Source organism: Coturnix japonica, chromosome 2 (assembly GCF_001577835.2).
Source record: "Coturnix japonica isolate 7356 chromosome 2, Coturnix japonica 2.1, whole genome shotgun sequence".
Taxonomy (NCBI): domain Eukaryota; kingdom Metazoa; phylum Chordata; class Aves; order Galliformes; family Phasianidae; genus Coturnix; species Coturnix japonica.
Window position 1 is genome coordinate 100,004,634 of NC_029517.1, and position 17,372 is coordinate 100,022,005.

Here is a 17,372-nt window from a genome sequence, read left to right on the forward strand (position 1 = left end):
TTTATAATGTGTCTATACTGGGCACTTTTTTCTGCCTTTTATTAAAAGCAGTATTAATAATTCAAATGTAGCAGCTAAGAGGCACGGAGGACATAGATTCTCCACTCATTTGTTTCCCATTCAGAAATTTACTGACACAAACAGCTAGACTAGGTCTGCCTAATCTATTTCTTAAACAACTTTTCTTTTAGATAAGGCTAAACATGAGCTAATAAAGGTACTAATCCTGCCTTATTTTTTCTAGAATGCCACAGAAAACTAAATGCAAATTCCTCAAATCAGTCTTTTCATTGGTCCTCAATAATAGTCAGCTGTAGCTTTATCCTGTGTATGTATCAGTGTCTGTTAAATTATTTAAGAAAGTGTGCATGGCTAATGCTGAAAACACAGAGTGATACTGGAAACAAAATTGGTTTCACTGAATCTTACAGCTGAATTGTAGTAATTCTTATTGCCTGGAGTTTAAACACGTAGATCTATTTTAGGCATCTCAGTCAAGAAAAAAAATCATTATGTCATGCCCTTACTATCTTATTTCCCAGTGTTTTAGCTAGAAAGGATATGATGAGGATGCTGTGATGGATGGAAAAGTAACATAAGTAAAATGTAGTGTAGGTGGCAGGGATCTTCTGTAATTAGTAATGCTCTTCAATACTACTGCTGTGCTTTAAAGGGTGTTCTTTTTTGAGAAACAGTTACATTAATCAGTGGTGCTAAACAATATTTGTAAGCTTCAGAGGTGCTTAAATGTTCATCATTTGAGATGGGAATCAGCTGTATTGAGAGTGTTTTCTTAATAGTCCTTCCTAATACTGTTGTTAATATGAAAAACTGTTATCAGCCACCCCTCAGTGATATCATTTCTCTTAACTCCATGCTCCTGATACTCAGCTTCCACTAAACCAAAGTCTAAATCCATATACTTGGTCTTGTTAAAAATGAAATTAACCTGTAGAAAGAGTATTGATATCTGAGGGTATAATGCCAACACTGCAATGCAAGAACGTATTGGGCAATTTTGTCTGAGCTGTTACACCTGCACGGCTTTGTAGACATACCTTAAGAGTCCTTAATGCTTAAAGTGATGAGTTTGTCATTCCAGAAGTAGCTTGTTGAGACCCTGCAAAGGTGTCCTTACACAGCACTGTACTGGGCAGAGTTGACATATCCTAAACTAACAGGAATACCTATTTCATACAATTTAATACAACATTTCAAATTTTGTTTGAAAACTGATACACAGTCATGCAATTTGAGTTTGTCAGGTACCACATGCATACAGAAAAGATGTGAATGCAACCTGACGTTTCTTGATTTTCACATGCACAACTTACCACAGACAATATTTGCTGTATCTCTGGGAAATACATATTTTTATATTCGATGTGATAGTATTTAGAATTCTGATTACTGACACTTTGGAATCTTGAGCTTCAGTAATTCAGCAAGTCTTTTTATCTTTTGATAGCTGGGAAATGGAAGGTGTCAGTCCTCACCAGCGATATGCCATCTGCAGGAACAAGCTCAAAGGTTTATATCATATTGTATGGGGATCATGGCAGTTCAGGGCCTATTTTTCTTGATGGAGCGAAGGGGAAATTATTTCAGAGAGGCAGTGAAGATGTCTTCACAGTAAGTAATAAATATTTATTGCGTTACTTTCTTGTGTCCTGCTAGATTACATGAAATTTCAAAACCTATGTGATATTTTGTACAACACATACATCTGTAAACAAGAAGCAGGACATAAACAGAGAAATAAATGTAGTATCCTTTTCCCCTAACCCATCAAAAAACTGTTTTGTTCCAACATATTACTTATCTCCTTAAGAGGAACTACTGATTAGTTTATATAGTGCCCAAAAATACTGGTAAGAGGACAACTGATACTTCTGTAGTTTTAATATTTGAAGCGGAGTAACAATATTAAAAATGAAGTGACTTGTGGAGAATTAGGGGGTGGAATAAATTTTGAACTTTGTTAAAACTTTGCTGTCTAATTTCAGTTAACAGCTCCCAGTTACACATGTAAATTCCTCCTCCCTCAGTCTTCTTCCTTGATGATTTAAATGAGCCCAAGTAGGGTCTTTTATCAAGAAACACAGTTTAAGCATATATGTGGAACTGTCAATGTGAAGTCTAGCAGGTAATGTAATAAGACCATGTAATAAGTAATTATTTCCATCCTTAGCATCCAGGATAGCAAGTACTTTTCTGACAAATGATACTGAATGGCAGTATTCATGAGGAACTCACCTGTTTCTGGTCTCACAGCTGTCTGGGATGTAGGAAATGAAGCACTTAGGTCTCACCAGCTGATGGAGTTTCTCAGGAGAATCCAGCACCTCTGATATTCTGCCAATTTCCATGTGCAATATGAAAAACAAAACTGAAACAAGATTGAAAGGAATAGATAAAATAAGTAGCTAGTGTTAAAATTACTGTTGTAAGAGATGTTTTTAGTTCTGCTTTCTGCTCCTATTACTGCTATTCATTTTTCCTCATATGTCTCTTACATGCAAGATGTGGAGACAGTTTGGAAACTGGGATTCTCCTCTTAGGTGAGTTTCCATGGCACTTAATACAGTTCAGGAGGGTGTACTATAATATGTATAGGAGTCAAGCCTCTCTGCTTGCTTTTTGTGCTAGATCCAAGTTAATTATGGTCTGTTCACAATACAAAGAATTTGGTTCACACCCATTTATACTGTAAATTAAAACTTGGAAATAAATTCTGTAGAAAGCATGAAAAGGACAGCAAAGGCTACATCATAAGAAAAAAAAATGCAGCAAGGAGAGGCACTCGCAGTATATTTCCAGTGCCTTGAAGATAAGCTTTCTGTTTCTACATTTAAGTTCATGACTACTTGTTTGAATAACCTTCACATGAAGTGATTCCCTCAGCACCCTATTATCTGTACTGGGTGTACTCATCCAGCCTGCCCAAGAGTTAATCTTTCAAATACAGCTTTTAAAGTGGATTTAATTGAAATGATTTGTAAAAAGAAATGTCAAAGATGAACACAGTTGTTTCAGAATTGTAAAACATGCCATTCGAGAGGGGCAGAGAGAAACTCAGAGGTAGTGGGAGATGCCAGGGATACAGAATTCATTTTTTAGCAGGTCAGTGGTACAGATGCTAAACTGAGACATCCTTTGGGGTCAAGCTATATTTTTTTAGTGATGCCTACAATCTGTATTCATCTCCTACTGAGACCAGTATTCACTGGGGAACAAAACAGCTGCAGCAGCATCTTGAATCATTTAGATGGGGCTGGCGAACCACAGGATTTGTCATGTTTTGTTTTTTTTTTTCTTTAAGAGAGCAAGCATCCAATAGTAGACTGGAGCAAAATATTTTAGAATCACTAGTTTAAATATCAGCATAGTTAGTTCATCTAAGCTAAAATGTTACTGATAGTTACTAAATGAACTTTTGTTGTATTTTTTGTTGTAAAACTTGTGTTTTAAGGAATGTACTGTATTTCATCAGTGGTGTTCCTTTTACAGGTTCATACAGGAAACATAGGAAGTCTCTACAAAATACGCATTGGACATACTAATGCAGGAAGTTGCCCTGCCTGGCACTGTGAAGAGGTAAAGAAACAAGAAGGAATTTTATCCTTCCAAAAGCAGTCTCTATGACAATAGTGTCAAAACATGTCAGAAAAATTCTTTGGGAGAATTATGTTAGCCTCATGAAATACTTGTAGCTTTGCTTAAGAGATTATTTATTGTGGAGTGGATTTATGAAGAATGAGAGGCAATCTATCTTCTTTGCTTGCTTGCTGTTTAGTGAGAAATGTATATTGTATTTCTTTAAAAGTGCATGAATGAACAGTAAGGAAAACAGCAAATTTCTCTACTGTAGACTTGAGTCTTCTGTAGCTTTTGTGTGCCCAGAGTTTGTTGAAACCTAGGAAGGCACTGAACTCAGTCTTGCCAAGTCCTCTTCAAATTGACAACTGACCCCTTGTTCTTATTAACAGCATCAGAGCTACACTGCAAGTGTTTCTAATTCTGTGACTCTGAGGAGGCAAAGATAATGACAGATTACTTTCCCTCCTCCCTTAAAAAAGATCTCAGTGCCAGAAAAGCAAAGTTGCTGGAATATGCAGCGAGAAAATTAGAAAGGCAAAAACCCAAGCTTGTGACTCAGTCTGGGCACTGTAGCGCTAAGGAGAATCTCCATCCTTTTCTTTCCTTTACTGGATGTGTTTGAGAATATGACCACTGAGGATAAGGAAAAAGCTGAAGTTCTCAATGCCTTCTTTACATCTGTCTTTAATTGTATGACTGGTAATTCCTAGAGTACTCTACCTCCTGTCTTGGAGGCCTGGGATGGGGAGCGAAACAAACCCTTCATGATGCAGGTGGAAAAAGTTAGAGACCCACCCAATTTAGGCTGCCACAGGTCCAATAGGGATACACCAAGGATGCTGAAGGAGCTGTCAGAAATGATTGCCAAGCCTCTTTCTACTGTCTGTCAGCATTCCTGATAAACCAAAGATGTTCCAGATAATTAGAGGCTTGCCAATATGACTCCCATCTACAAGAAGGATTGTGAGGAGGATTTGGAGAACTACAAGCCTGTCAGCCTGACCTTGGTGCCAGGAAAGGTTATGGAGCAGATCATCTTGAGTGAGATCACACAGCAAGTGTAGGACAGCTCAGGAATTAGGCCAAATCAGCATGGGTTCGTGAAAGACAGTTCATGCTTGATCACCTATTTCTCCTTCTGTGATTGAATTATCTCCCTGGTGGATGAGGGAAAGGCTATTGATATAGACTACCTAGACTTCAGCAAAGTCTTCAAGAGTGCTTCCCACACTATTCTCCTAGAGAAGCTGGAAGCCAGTGGCTGGGACAGGTACACTCTTGGCTGAGTAAAGTACTATTTGGATTGCCAGGTGCAAAGAGTGGCAGTAAATGGAATTAAATCCAACTTGACATTGGTCATAAGTGGTTTTCCCCAGAAGTCAGTACTGAGGCCTGTTCTATTAAGTATCTTTATTGATTATTTGGATGAGGCCTCCACTTTTGGATGCTGGGTCCTCCACTATGGCCACAGCAACCCCAGGCAGCACTACAGGCTTGAGGCAGAGTGGCTGGAAGACTGTGTAGAGGAAACGGACCTGGGGGTGTTGGCTGACACTTGGCTGAACATGAGCCAGCAGTGTGCCCAGGTGGCCAAGAAGGCTAATGGCATCATGGCTTGTATCAGAAATAGTATTGCTGGTAGGTACAGGAAGGTGATTATCCGCTTGCCCTCAGCTCTGGTGAGGCCACATCTTGAGTAATGCATACAGTTTTGGGCCCCTCATTACAACAAAGACATTGAGGCCACAAAGTGTGCCCAGAGAAGGCAGTGAAGCTGGTGAGGGAGGACTGGAGCACAAGTTTTATGAGGAGTGACTGAGGGAACTGGGACTGTTCAATCTGGAGTAGAGTAGGCTCAGGGAGCTCCAGGAAAGGAGGTTGTGATGAGGTGACAGTCACAGTCTCAAAGTCTCACAGTCTAGTGCGGGTTGGAAGGGACCTTAGAGATCATTGAGTCCAACCCCCACAATCAGCCTCTTCTGCTGGGTAACAGTGAAATGACATGGAGGAATGGCTTCTGGTTGGATGTGATGAAAAATTCTACTCTGAAAGGGTGTTGAAGCACTGGAACAGGCTGCCCAGGGAGGTGGTTGAGTCACCATCCCTGGAGGCTTTAAGGAAACACAGAGATTTTGTACTAAGGAACATGGTTTAGTAGGCAACACTGGGAGTAAGTGGATGGCTGGACTAGATGTTCTTAGAGGTCTTTCCAACTTTTATGATTCTATAAAGTGGAGCGAATCTTTCTTTAATAGGAGAGTGGTGAGGTCCTGAAACAGGCTGCCCAGGGAAGTTGTGGATGCCCTGTCCCTGAAGGTGTTCAGGGCCAGGTTGGATGGGGCCCTGGGCAGCCTGATCTAGTAAATGTGGGAGTTTGATGGCCCTGCCAGGTAGGGGGGTTGGAACTTCATGATCCTTGAGGTCCCTTCCAACCTGGGTCATTCTGTGTTTCTGTGAATCAGCAAGTTCTGTTTTTGGTTTCAGTTATTATACACAGCACATGGGTAATTGGCTTGGAATGAAAGTATCTGGATTTTATCCTTGATGTTAGTCATGTACTATGAGTGACAATGATAGGCTATTCATGCCTGAAACTCTTTCCTCTTTGCTCCACAGTTTCTTATCCTTCAGTTAGGAAAAAGCAGTTGATAAGCTTCTGATAAACTCAACATTATAATCATGCTAATTTATACCTGTTTAATACAGAATGCCCATTAATGTTAAATATCCACTGTTTTGAATTCTGTGATTACTTGATGTTTTATCAGTTGTTTTCATTTGGGGCTGAAACTCAGTTAGAAGCCACAGTATGATCTGTGTATGACATACGTAGATTGTGTATGTATATATATATGATAATATACATCTACATATTGTGTGTCTACATATATATATATGCATATATATATACATGGTATATATGTAATATGATATATATATATGTGTATAACATTGTATGACACATCCATTTAAAATGAGAGGTTAAGGAATGCTGACAAAAATGGAAAGAAAATGTATTTTTCATTCTTCTCCCTTCCCAGCTAGGAAGTATTAATTGAAATCAACAGTAAAATAAAAACAAGGACGGAGCCAAGTACTTCACCATGTTCCATGAATTCTTGGCTTACACATTTTGTTTTATCTTCTTACCAAACCTCTGCAAACTGGTCACAGTTTTAAGACAGCAATGTTTCATCTGGGGTTAGGTCATTCAGTCTTAGCAACTTCAGGCACATAGTCAAAAGGTAATACATTGAAATAAATGCATTATACAAATAAGCTAGGATTTTGTTAGATAGAGATCCAAAGGAATAAACTACTCATTTCTAGACTTCATAGGAGTGAAACAAAATACAGAAGGATGGCCAGGCACTCAATGCCATTGTTCTTTAGTAAATACATATTTTGCTAGAAGATCTGAAACTGAGTTATCTGTAACAGCAGAATTTTTATGGTTGTTAGGCATGTTACTTCCCCCTCAGTATACCATGGCTTCTTCAAATGTATCAGTACTGAGATGGTTTCAGGACGGCAGATGATGATGATACTGCTTCACTGACTTCAAGTTCCCTTTCAAGATCCCTCAGCAGATACTGACAGGCTAAAGTGTGCTGAGTTTTTCAAATAGCATAAATTTAACTTTAGTATTAAAGTAGTAAAAATAATCAGTGTTTCAAATAACACAGAATTAATTCAGTATTCTAATTAAGAAGATTGGGCTCTACAAAGAGCAGGAATGAAGTTACAGGTAAAAGCAGTTTTTCTTCTCTCTGCAGGCTGAAATTCTAATGTAGCTACTAGTATAAATTAGCATAATCAGAGACTATTCTACTACATAACAGTCAATGAGATTCTTACTACAGAATGCTTTGAAGTGCATAATAGCTGGATCTCTTTTGATTCTTTAGCTGACATGCATATGGTCCTTTTACTGCTGTGTTGGAAGTTGGATATGGAAGAAAGTTTTATGGGGCAGACTAGTACTGGAGCAAGCACTATCAAAGACTGTTTATATCAGAAGCAGTTTTGAAGAATTGTAACCTCTTCCTTTATTTCTTGTTCTAACAATAAATTAAATAAAAAGAATAGATTAACAAGCGTTGCTGAACTTCCCAGTAAGAACTTCCCCATTAGTTAAGTCATGCCACCTAGTGCCTGCCTGCCTGGATATATCAGCTGCAGCAGCAAGGCTGGATTTTGTCAAACTACACCTGAGCTGATAAACCTGGTTTATTCAAGCTTCAAGTTTCTGGTCTGTGCTTTACTTACTCTGCCCTGTCTTCCTGAATTTGATTGAGTGAAAAGTCAAATTGGGAGCAGCTGTATCCAGGGAGCAGACGTGTCCCAAATTTGTGCTTATGTGATCATGGCACAGAGCTTAACCTGCGCAGGTTTTAACAGCATTCTACAGCTGTCAAGTTCTATTCTGTCTATCTGGACTCAGATCAGTAAATTAAGTTGCAATTCTTTTTTCTGCTTTAGGTGCAGTTGCTGAACCTTTTCTCAGGGGAGCAGTTTTCTTTCCCTGCAAATCGATGGCTGGCCTGGGACCAGGCTGATGGAGAAATATCCATGGAGCTTCCTGTTTCACATCAGGGTCAGCCTATTCTTCCAGGTAAACACAGTACCACATCAGCTATGTCAGAGCACAAGTAGATGGTGCTAGAGATGATGTCATTTCTTTTCATCAGTTCCTCTGTCTAGATTTTTTTTTTTTTTTTGGCAGCTGGAACATATTTTCTACGCTGTTTTCCTGTGGTTATTGGGCACAGTCAGATAAAAGGTTAAGAACCACCAGAGAAGAGTTAGCAGAGTCACTTTGATTTCACAGATCCTTTAGAAAGGTTCCTGATTTGACAGGAATTTAAGCATCTGTGTTTGCTTTAAAATAGAGGCAATAGTAAAGACATCTCAGAAAAATTGATTAATATTTTTATTAGGAAAAAAAAAGAACAGTAAACAAAAGAAAAAATTGTCATGAGGTCATTGTGGGTAAAGTCAAAGATTCTACTTTCAGTAGCTGAGGACTGCAGCTCTGCTATGACTATTTCAGATACCACTTTAGTTTCATTCATATAAGTATCTGAGACAGGTTTCCAGAACAGTTATGATTTTTGGGTTTGGAACAAAATAATATTCCAGAAAATTATATATAAAAAATTACATCACTGATATACTAACATCATGATTATATTATAATTCTGAAGGTGAGTGATGCCAAGCACTACCAAAATTATTTGGCATTGCTGCTATTTACATTTACACTGCTTGATTACTCTGTTCTACCACACCAAACCCTGTTTCCCATGCTGGTTGTTGTTTCTGTTTTCTCTTTCCTTCAGTGGTGGTAAGGGTATAGAAGTCTGTGCTTGCTCTTCCCATCACTTCATCTGGCATTGCTCTTTCCTAAAGAAAGTACAAGGGAAGAACAAGATTTGGTGTATCCTATGAGGAATATAGGTGAGAGATTAGGAGTGTTAGGGCAGATTCCCATCTTGTACTGTGTGAAGATGGAAAACTCTTACAATCACCAATATTACTTGTGCTGAAACTTTCACCTCAGAAAGATTTACATGAGACATGCTCTGGGCACTCCATTTCTCCCCTACCCAAAAGACCAGACCAGCTGAAGGTCTGAAGGACTATTGGATGACAGAAACCTTCATTCAGAGTTATCTAAAGACTGTGGAACTTCTTCCTCCCTCTCTCCTCCCTCTGTCCCTCTGCCCAGCTGTAAATGTTTCATGAAATACTGTAGATCAGGGCTCGGCAGACCTAAACACGCTGATTTGTGATCCTAAGCGGTTCTGATTTTCATATCTTTGAGGGCAAAAAAAGCCTCTGATGCAGTCAACCTTTGTCCTCAGGTTTGATCTCTTTGGGAAACTTTGATATTATTAGTGTAGAGGGACATACAAACACATTGGTCAAAACAAAACACCAACCTTTTAAATAAATGTTAATTTACAACAATCAAAACGTTGTGTAATTGAACATCAGCTCCCCTACATGCAATATTTCTTTCCCAGTGTTCACTTACTTAATACTACTCAGAGACCTTGGCCTTTTCCATCTTACAATTTTTAAGTCCTACTTTCTGAGTAAGTTGTTCCTTTGTTTCTGAAATAAAGATATAATGGAAGATTTTCATTATCAAGTACTCTTGGTGCATTATAATGAGCAACAGCATGCTTAATTCTCTCGATCTACATTTTGCAGTTAACAAATTCTCTCACACAGGAAAAGAAGAAAAGGACCATGTATTTTCTCAGTATAAGAGGGGTCGTGCTGAAAGCTTTGGAGAAGAGAGCTTCATCTCTAGCTTAGTAATTGAAAGACAGCCTATGTGTCTTTTTGCCAATATTATATTTCTGCATGAGGCAGTGAAAAAAAGAAAACAGCTTTTAACTTCAGAGAAGATATTTTGATAACAGAACAAGGGAAGAGGTCTGGATTCAGGCTGAAAGAGAGATAATGAGAGGCCCTTTAAAACCAATTTCTGAATAAAAAGAGGCTGAATCACTTTCTGATTTAACAGTTTTGTGTTCAAAGAGAAAACATCTGAATTAAGCTGTTAAGAAGTATTATGTAGTGACATCATGGCTCTGATTCTGATGGAGTGAGCACCATTCATTTGACATTTTATCCTCAGCTATCCTACTTTTTTTCCCTTCAGCTCATGTCTACAAATTGTGATTAAATGAACTACTTGCAAGGGGTAATTCAGAGTTACAGTGTTTGGTAACTGGCATACCTCTGCTTTTCTTGAAGCTGAAACTGTACAGTGGGTAATTTATGCTGGAGGAAGTTGTAGCACTGGAGAGGATTGTTGATCTGGAGAAACAAATTCTCTTTCCTGCTTCACTGTAAAATGGGGAACCAGTTCATGTAGGTATTGCAAGAAAAAGTTTGGAGAAGTAAATATATCAGGTGGTGATGTGGTGAAAGATGAAGATAAGGCAATATTGACAGTTGTTGATACTCAAACGCTTGAGGCAGCGTACTCTGGAACAAAATACTACATGACTCCGCTGTTGAAAACTGTCAAAATCTTCTGTGGCCTAAATGTGGCTGGCTTTGGTCCAAATGATAATAGTTGATATGAAATGAGAAAAGCATTCTACCTCTTTGTTCTGACTGTCCTTATTCATAGGTCTAGGGGAAAGAAGAAGTTTTGCAAACAGTCATATTCCTGAAATTCTCTAATTTCAGACTACCATGCCTATGCATTTAATTTTTTCACTTATGGGCAAAAGTATGTGCTAAGAATACAGTTCCTTTTTATTTTTATCTCCATTCTGCACATTATTCTGTGAAATATCTAAAGGAAAGGTGAGTCACCTATCTATGTCTTAAGATATAAGAACTATAAATACTTACAAATCTTTATTAAGATTAGGGATTCTCCCTATGTTCATGAGAGCTAAAGAGGAGTGTCAAAAATTGTGGAAATTCCTTGCATTTTTTTTTTATTTAGCTATTTTTAACTTCTACCCTCTGTTTATTAATAATATATATCTGTAGGACAATATTTCTGCGGAATGCAGTGGTTTCCTGTGAGTTTTTCTAAGCATTTAGCAGTGATACTAGAAGCAAGTCAACACTGTACCACAGAGCTCTGTGTGGGCATGTAAAAACCATCTGTGAAGAGAACCTACTGTTTTAGCTAGATGGGTACCTTTATCAAGGCTGAATTATTTTTAGTTAGCTAAGCACAAGTGCCATGTGAGTAAACGTGAGACAGTCATAAAAAAAAACAAAAAACAGAGAACACCAAAAACAAGTATTGGGGGAAAAGCTGTAAATAATTGCAGATAAATGAGCACTGCCTATTAAAAGAAGGTGTTGGTCCATCAGCAGAATGAGATGTGGGAGTGACCTCCTTCAGGTGAATTGCAGGAAAACCTCTTAACATATTGAAAGTGGAAGCTGATACTTGAGCAATGATAATTATATGGTTTTTTTGGATCCAATTGTCTAGAAAGATTTTTCTTTTTTTTTAAGACAAAATAGCACAAGGACACCTACATCAGGAGGAAGAACTTGTGTTCCAGAATATGAGTTTGTTCTCTCCTCATTTCATTCTCTCTATCTCTTTTGGTCTAGTTAATATTGTCACTATATGCTGGCATAAGTTTTGCCCTTCCTGTGTTTCTGTTGAGAATTATCGTTACATGCTTTTATCTTAAGTTTTCTGGAGTTCTGATGTCCACATTCTAAAAATCACTGCTTTCTACTGATATATATTTTTAATATGTCATAGCCTTTATTCCAGTTTTGTGGGATTTAGACTCAAATGTTATTTTGCCTTTTTGTATTTGGATTATTTATTTCTTTTAAATAGCTTCTTTATTAAACTTAATCCCTTCTTTTTTTTCCATAGACTTTGAAGAATTTCTGTATGAAATGTCACAGAGGAAGTCTGTACTAACCTATTACAGGAAGCATAAAATATTAAATCAGTGCAGCTTTCTGAAAAAGTAAAAGAAAAATAGAATTTTGGTGCTGGATTTTTGCTTCTTTGTTGAAACAATGTATTCCAAATGTTAATGTATCCTGCTGCTCGCTATAGTTTGATGCCGATACTTATGGTGAGCCTAATCTTGGGCTTCTGCTATTTGCTTTTCAGCTTGGTGATGATTTCAGATGAGGCAACAGGACAAAATCATACTATTGTGCATTTGAAATTCAGTTCTTTTTGCATTCTGGGACTTAAAAAAACCAACAACAACAAACCCAATCAAACAAACAAACCCTCACAAATATAACATCAAAGCATGTTTATACATTTTTTTCATTATTTTACTTCAATAGGATTTTGAAGATTTTATAATCTAACTGCTCTTGACACAAATGCATTTGGAGTCTACAGGCACATTTGCAGTTAGATGTTATTCTAAATATAATAATGTTTGTAATATGAAAGGTTGTCATCTTCTATTGTCAGTCACTGTCTACGAAGTGCATGTGACAACGGGAGATCTATGGGATGCTGGAACTGAAGCTGATGTATATATTTCTATCTATGGAGAAAAAGGTGACACAGGATCAAGACAGCTGCTCAGGTCACAGAAACCCAAGAAATTTTTGAAAGGACAAGTGAGTATGAGAGCTTTTTCTGATGTATTTGTCTGGCTTTTCCCTCTCCAGAGGGCAGTAATACTGCAATTATGAGACATAATTACTGCATTCCTATGTTAGTTTGAAATTCCACAATTAAGCCAAAATTACCTTCTAATGGTACATCGATGCTTTTGAAAGATGAATAGAATTTTCATTTATAAAACATGTAAACTGTGCACTTTCATACTTAATTACTTTATTGTAGACTCATAGAATGGCTTGGGTTGGAAGGATAGTCAAGTAATTTAATTTGATTTAACAAATAAAGAGAAAATTAAACTTTATATTTTATGACTGCATTTCTGGTGTTGAAATCTACTGCAGCTTGTAAAAGTTTATGCCAAATTAAGCTTTGAACAGGTTTTTATTCTGACTTTCATCCCATTCATTTGAGTGGAATACTCCTACATACCAAGTGATCAGGCTTATTTATTTTGTTTCAGGAAAACAGTCCCTGATTTATTCTGGAATTATCATTAAGTGATATTTTAAATGTATCTTTGTAGAGTTTTATGGGCTTAAGTAGGTCTTTGGGTTCTGAGCCTGAAGAGTGTTTTGCTTCTCAGATCTTACTGAAATATGTTGATTTATTACAGACTGACATCTTTCTTGTGGAAGCTGTGCACCTTGGCCATTTGTACAAGATCGTTATAGGACACAATGGTCTTGGATCAGGTCAGAATTATCTCTACACAGTCTCTGAATACTACCTGTGAAGCTATTCACCTTTTCATTGAAACAAAATGGAACAAAATAAAATCTATAAAATAGAATGCATGACAGTGTTCCAGAGGTAAGAGAGAGAGAGACTTCTAATGGAACTTTTCAAGTGACCTTATTGCATCATCATGAATATCAGATATTTTGTGTTCACTTTCAGTATTCTGTTGTGTATCATGTTAAGTATACCATCAACAACTGCTCTTGCAATTTTTGATTAATCCTCATCAAAAAAGTGTAAAGAGGAGGAGTGTCTACATAAGACACTGAATGTGTCTCACACAATCGAAGTTCTAATAAGGTAGCCAGTATGGTTTTACTATTACCAGTTATATCCTAAAGATGTAGTTGGAGCTTTAGGTTACGATATCCTGTCAATGGACAAACAATTAATAATAATAGTAAAAATCAAATTACTTGCAGTTACAAGATATTTTTTTACAAAGTCTTGTGTCTAAATATTTTACAATTGTGATATGAGCCAAATATCAGAGCTGTGTAGACAATGTAATATATGTTGTAGGATAGTTCTCTACCTGACTTTCTCTCTTATGCTCAGTCATGCTCCACTCTTCCCATATTTACTGTACAGGTAGAACATCTAAGCCTTTTCCTCCATTTGTTACATAAATATCACATTGTTTTGTAGTCTTCTCCCATTAGTGCCCATAGCTAGATTAGTGCCTCTAATCAGAGGCAGTACTCAGATTCTGAGGACGAAGAAATAAAGACAGGGTCTTTCCCTTAGCAGTACTCTTCACTGCCCTACTTCTAGATGAGGAATTGTTGCAGATTTTGCTTACTTGCCTTGTCACTTTTTGTGGCTGCTAACTGAGCTAGAGTGCAATTAATGAATAAAGGTTTCCTTTTGAATAAGATGACTAATAAAAATAATCATCTTTAGAGATTCTCAGATGTTCATAAGATTACATATGCCTAGAAAGGAAAACAGCTTTCAGAAAAATCTTTGCATGATGATCTTGCTTTTATTCTTCACCCCTAGTGCCATGTAGCATTGTCAACCAAGCATGACAAGCATGAGTTTTCCAATGAAGATTTGCCCTTGATTATCAGCCTCCTACTTTAAGGATTCATCTTACCATCGCCCTTGTTCTGGGCTCACTTGAATGACGCTTTTGAAAACTCGTGCAAACTGAGGCTTCTCACGAAGCTAATTCTAAGCTACTAATTCTAGAATTTATTATTTAAAAAGCAGATTAAATGCTAGTATTGTGATAAGATGCCATCTAATCTTATCTAATCTTGGTGATAATACAATCAGTAAAGTAAAATAGTTTAATACAATGACTAAATTAGGGGAGATGTGATCTCAGAGCCACAATGGCCAGGTAGAGAGCTAGCAGCTTTGCTGGCCCATCTCCAAGTTCTACAGTATCTACAGCATGTAAGAGCTACCACCTCTACCACCTCCCTGGGCAGCTCATTCCAGCACCTGACCGCTCTTTCAGAAAAGAAACTTTTCCTAACTCCAAACCTGAGAAGGGAGAAAGCTACAGGAAATATATCCACAGGAAATACTCCACCAAATCTGCTTTTTATGAATTAACTTTATATTTTTTTCTTTAAATCTAAGGAAATGGGTGGTACCTGGACAAAGTTGTAATCAAGGATCCTGTAACAGATCTAGATTATACTTTTCTTTGCCACAGGTTAGTGGTATTTGATTTTTAAAATATTTCTAATTGCCCATAGATTTTCTCCTGAGATGTTCTGCAGATGAAACACATTTCCTAAAAAATGAACTGAAATTATCTGATGATCTCAAATAATCTCATCACTTTCAGAGTTGCACCTGTCCCAAACCTCTGATGTGTTTTGGTTAATGAAAAAGCAATAAAAAATTCTGCCTTGGAACATTTCATTCTTTTACCCAGTGAACAATGTAAGAGATTTATTATTTTTTTTAATTTTATTTATTTATTTATTTTTTTGCATATTGAGCACTTTGGGTCTTACACTAGTGGATGCATTCCTCTGCACTGTGAGGTGGAAAGCTTTCTCAGCACAGAGGCTTACCGAGGGTTTGATGAACTTGGAGATCTTGTGGAATGGCTATCACAAAAATAACTATCTTACAACACCATTTTTTTCTTATTTGTCTTGCAGCTTTGGATTGTAGTATAACTCAAAGCAATCCTACCTTCCCTGCCTTTTCCACTGCAGATGCTACTGTTCTGAATCTTCTGCTCTGTAGCCTATTTCTAATTTTATCTTCTCCTGGTTAATTCTCAACACCTTATGGAATAATTATAAATGATAAAGTGCAAATACTAAGAATGGAACAGTCCAGCCACGTGTGAGTCTATCTACAGCTTGCCAGTGGCATCTCAATTCTATTTTCTTTTCTCACTTCTCTGAGTGAATAAATAACTGTCTGAGACAGCTCAGAGTGAGTGATGCGCACAGTGAAACTGACTTATATGTGAGTAAGGGCTTTCTGCTTATCAGACACAGCACCTCATCTTTGCCTGACCTAATTTTTATTCTGTATTCTAGATGAGATGAACTGCTACGAGGAGATCTATAATGCTAGTTTCATACATAATTTAGGGAGAGTTCAAACCCATTTCAGGCAGAAAAACACAGAGTATGTGCTAGTTATTGTTAGGGCCTGATGCCATTCTTGCTGATGCTGCTCCTACAATGTGTGAATCTTTCAGGCTCAAATGTAGTTAGACTTGACTTATGTAAGGGGATGTGAAGATGCTACAATAGCACTCTAAAAGCATGGGTCAGATGTAATAAGGGTGTTGTCTGTCTGTGGAACATATAACAGTTTGCACCCTGCTGTAGCCTTCTTGCAGACAGGACAAACAAGCATTTTGATCACTGCAACTTTGATTACTGATGGGATAAATATGACACCTCTAATTTTTAGTAACTGTCTTAACCGCTTCCATCTCTTTCTGTTTAATCAAAAAAAGGAATAAAACAACAACAAAATAATTCCATACCAATATTCGAACACCAGGTTTACAGTATTGTAGGATTTGCCTGTCATATTTACTGTCTTAGTTATATTACTGAAAAGTGTTCTGTTATTCAGATGGCTGGACAATGGGCAGGATGATGGCAACATTGCGAGAGGACTGACTGTGACAGATGCCAGCACATTTCCAGGACGTAAGTGAAAATTGTGGTGAGGAGAACCCAGGCTCACAACAACTGTGTCAAATGGAATGAGGATGATTGTAAACTAATCATATGTTTTTTATCTATGTAGGGAAAGAGCTGGAGCTCAAGAGAGAAGAAACTGTAAGGAATTACTTTTTAATTTTTATTTTGACAATTCTAATTGTACTTTGAGTGAAACTACATCAGTTGTTCTCAAGCATGTCAAACTCTTGCATATCATTTTCTCATAAGTCTTTTCTTCTTGTTTATAAAACCAGTGGGCTGCTGAAAAGTGGAAATTTCAGACGGGCAATATACTTCAGTTTTACAGCAGGCTCACCCGTGGTTTCTTATGCCTCTATCCAGACAGCAGCGTTGATGCTCTTGGTGACAAGAAGAATAAATATGGTAAATTATTTTTCATGTGGGTGTATGCATAAAGATAAGGAAAAGAGGACTTAACATTTCACTGTGTCTTTTATTGTGATTCCTGTCAGTATAACACAAAATTTTCTTCCTTAGGAAATTTACATATACTCTAAGACACAAATAATATGCTTTGCTTTAATGTCATATTAGGCGCACATTTTAACATCTTTGTACTGATGGAGTACGGCCTTTCTCACATCTTCCTAGGGACCTTATATACATCTTTTGGTAAGTGGTAGAATAGAACCCTACAGGACACACCAGGTTACATGGAGAGCAGAGGAATACTCCTTAACATAACTTGTAGAAACACCTCAAAAAAGCTACATTGGAAGTGTCTTTTACTGCCTTTTAGCAAAACCCTT

General features: G+C 37.4%; 1 protein-coding gene across 1 annotated transcript in view; it reads left to right on the top strand.

The window, feature by feature from the left end:
• RP1 (RP1 axonemal microtubule associated) overlaps positions 1-17,372 on the top strand; it is a 187,865-nt gene that overhangs the window by 38,761 nt on the left and 131,732 nt on the right. Inside the window, exons 4-12 of the mRNA XM_015855578.2 lie at positions 1,469-1,632; positions 3,511-3,597; positions 8,083-8,215; positions 12,548-12,699; positions 13,320-13,398; positions 15,038-15,113; positions 16,511-16,587; positions 16,688-16,719; positions 16,857-16,986. Of these exons, the coding sequence (XP_015711064.1) occupies positions 1,469-1,632; positions 3,511-3,597; positions 8,083-8,215; positions 12,548-12,699; positions 13,320-13,398; positions 15,038-15,113; positions 16,511-16,587; positions 16,688-16,719; positions 16,857-16,986 (930 nt within the window). The remainder of the gene's footprint in view (positions 1-1,468; positions 1,633-3,510; positions 3,598-8,082; positions 8,216-12,547; positions 12,700-13,319; positions 13,399-15,037; positions 15,114-16,510; positions 16,588-16,687; positions 16,720-16,856; positions 16,987-17,372) is intronic.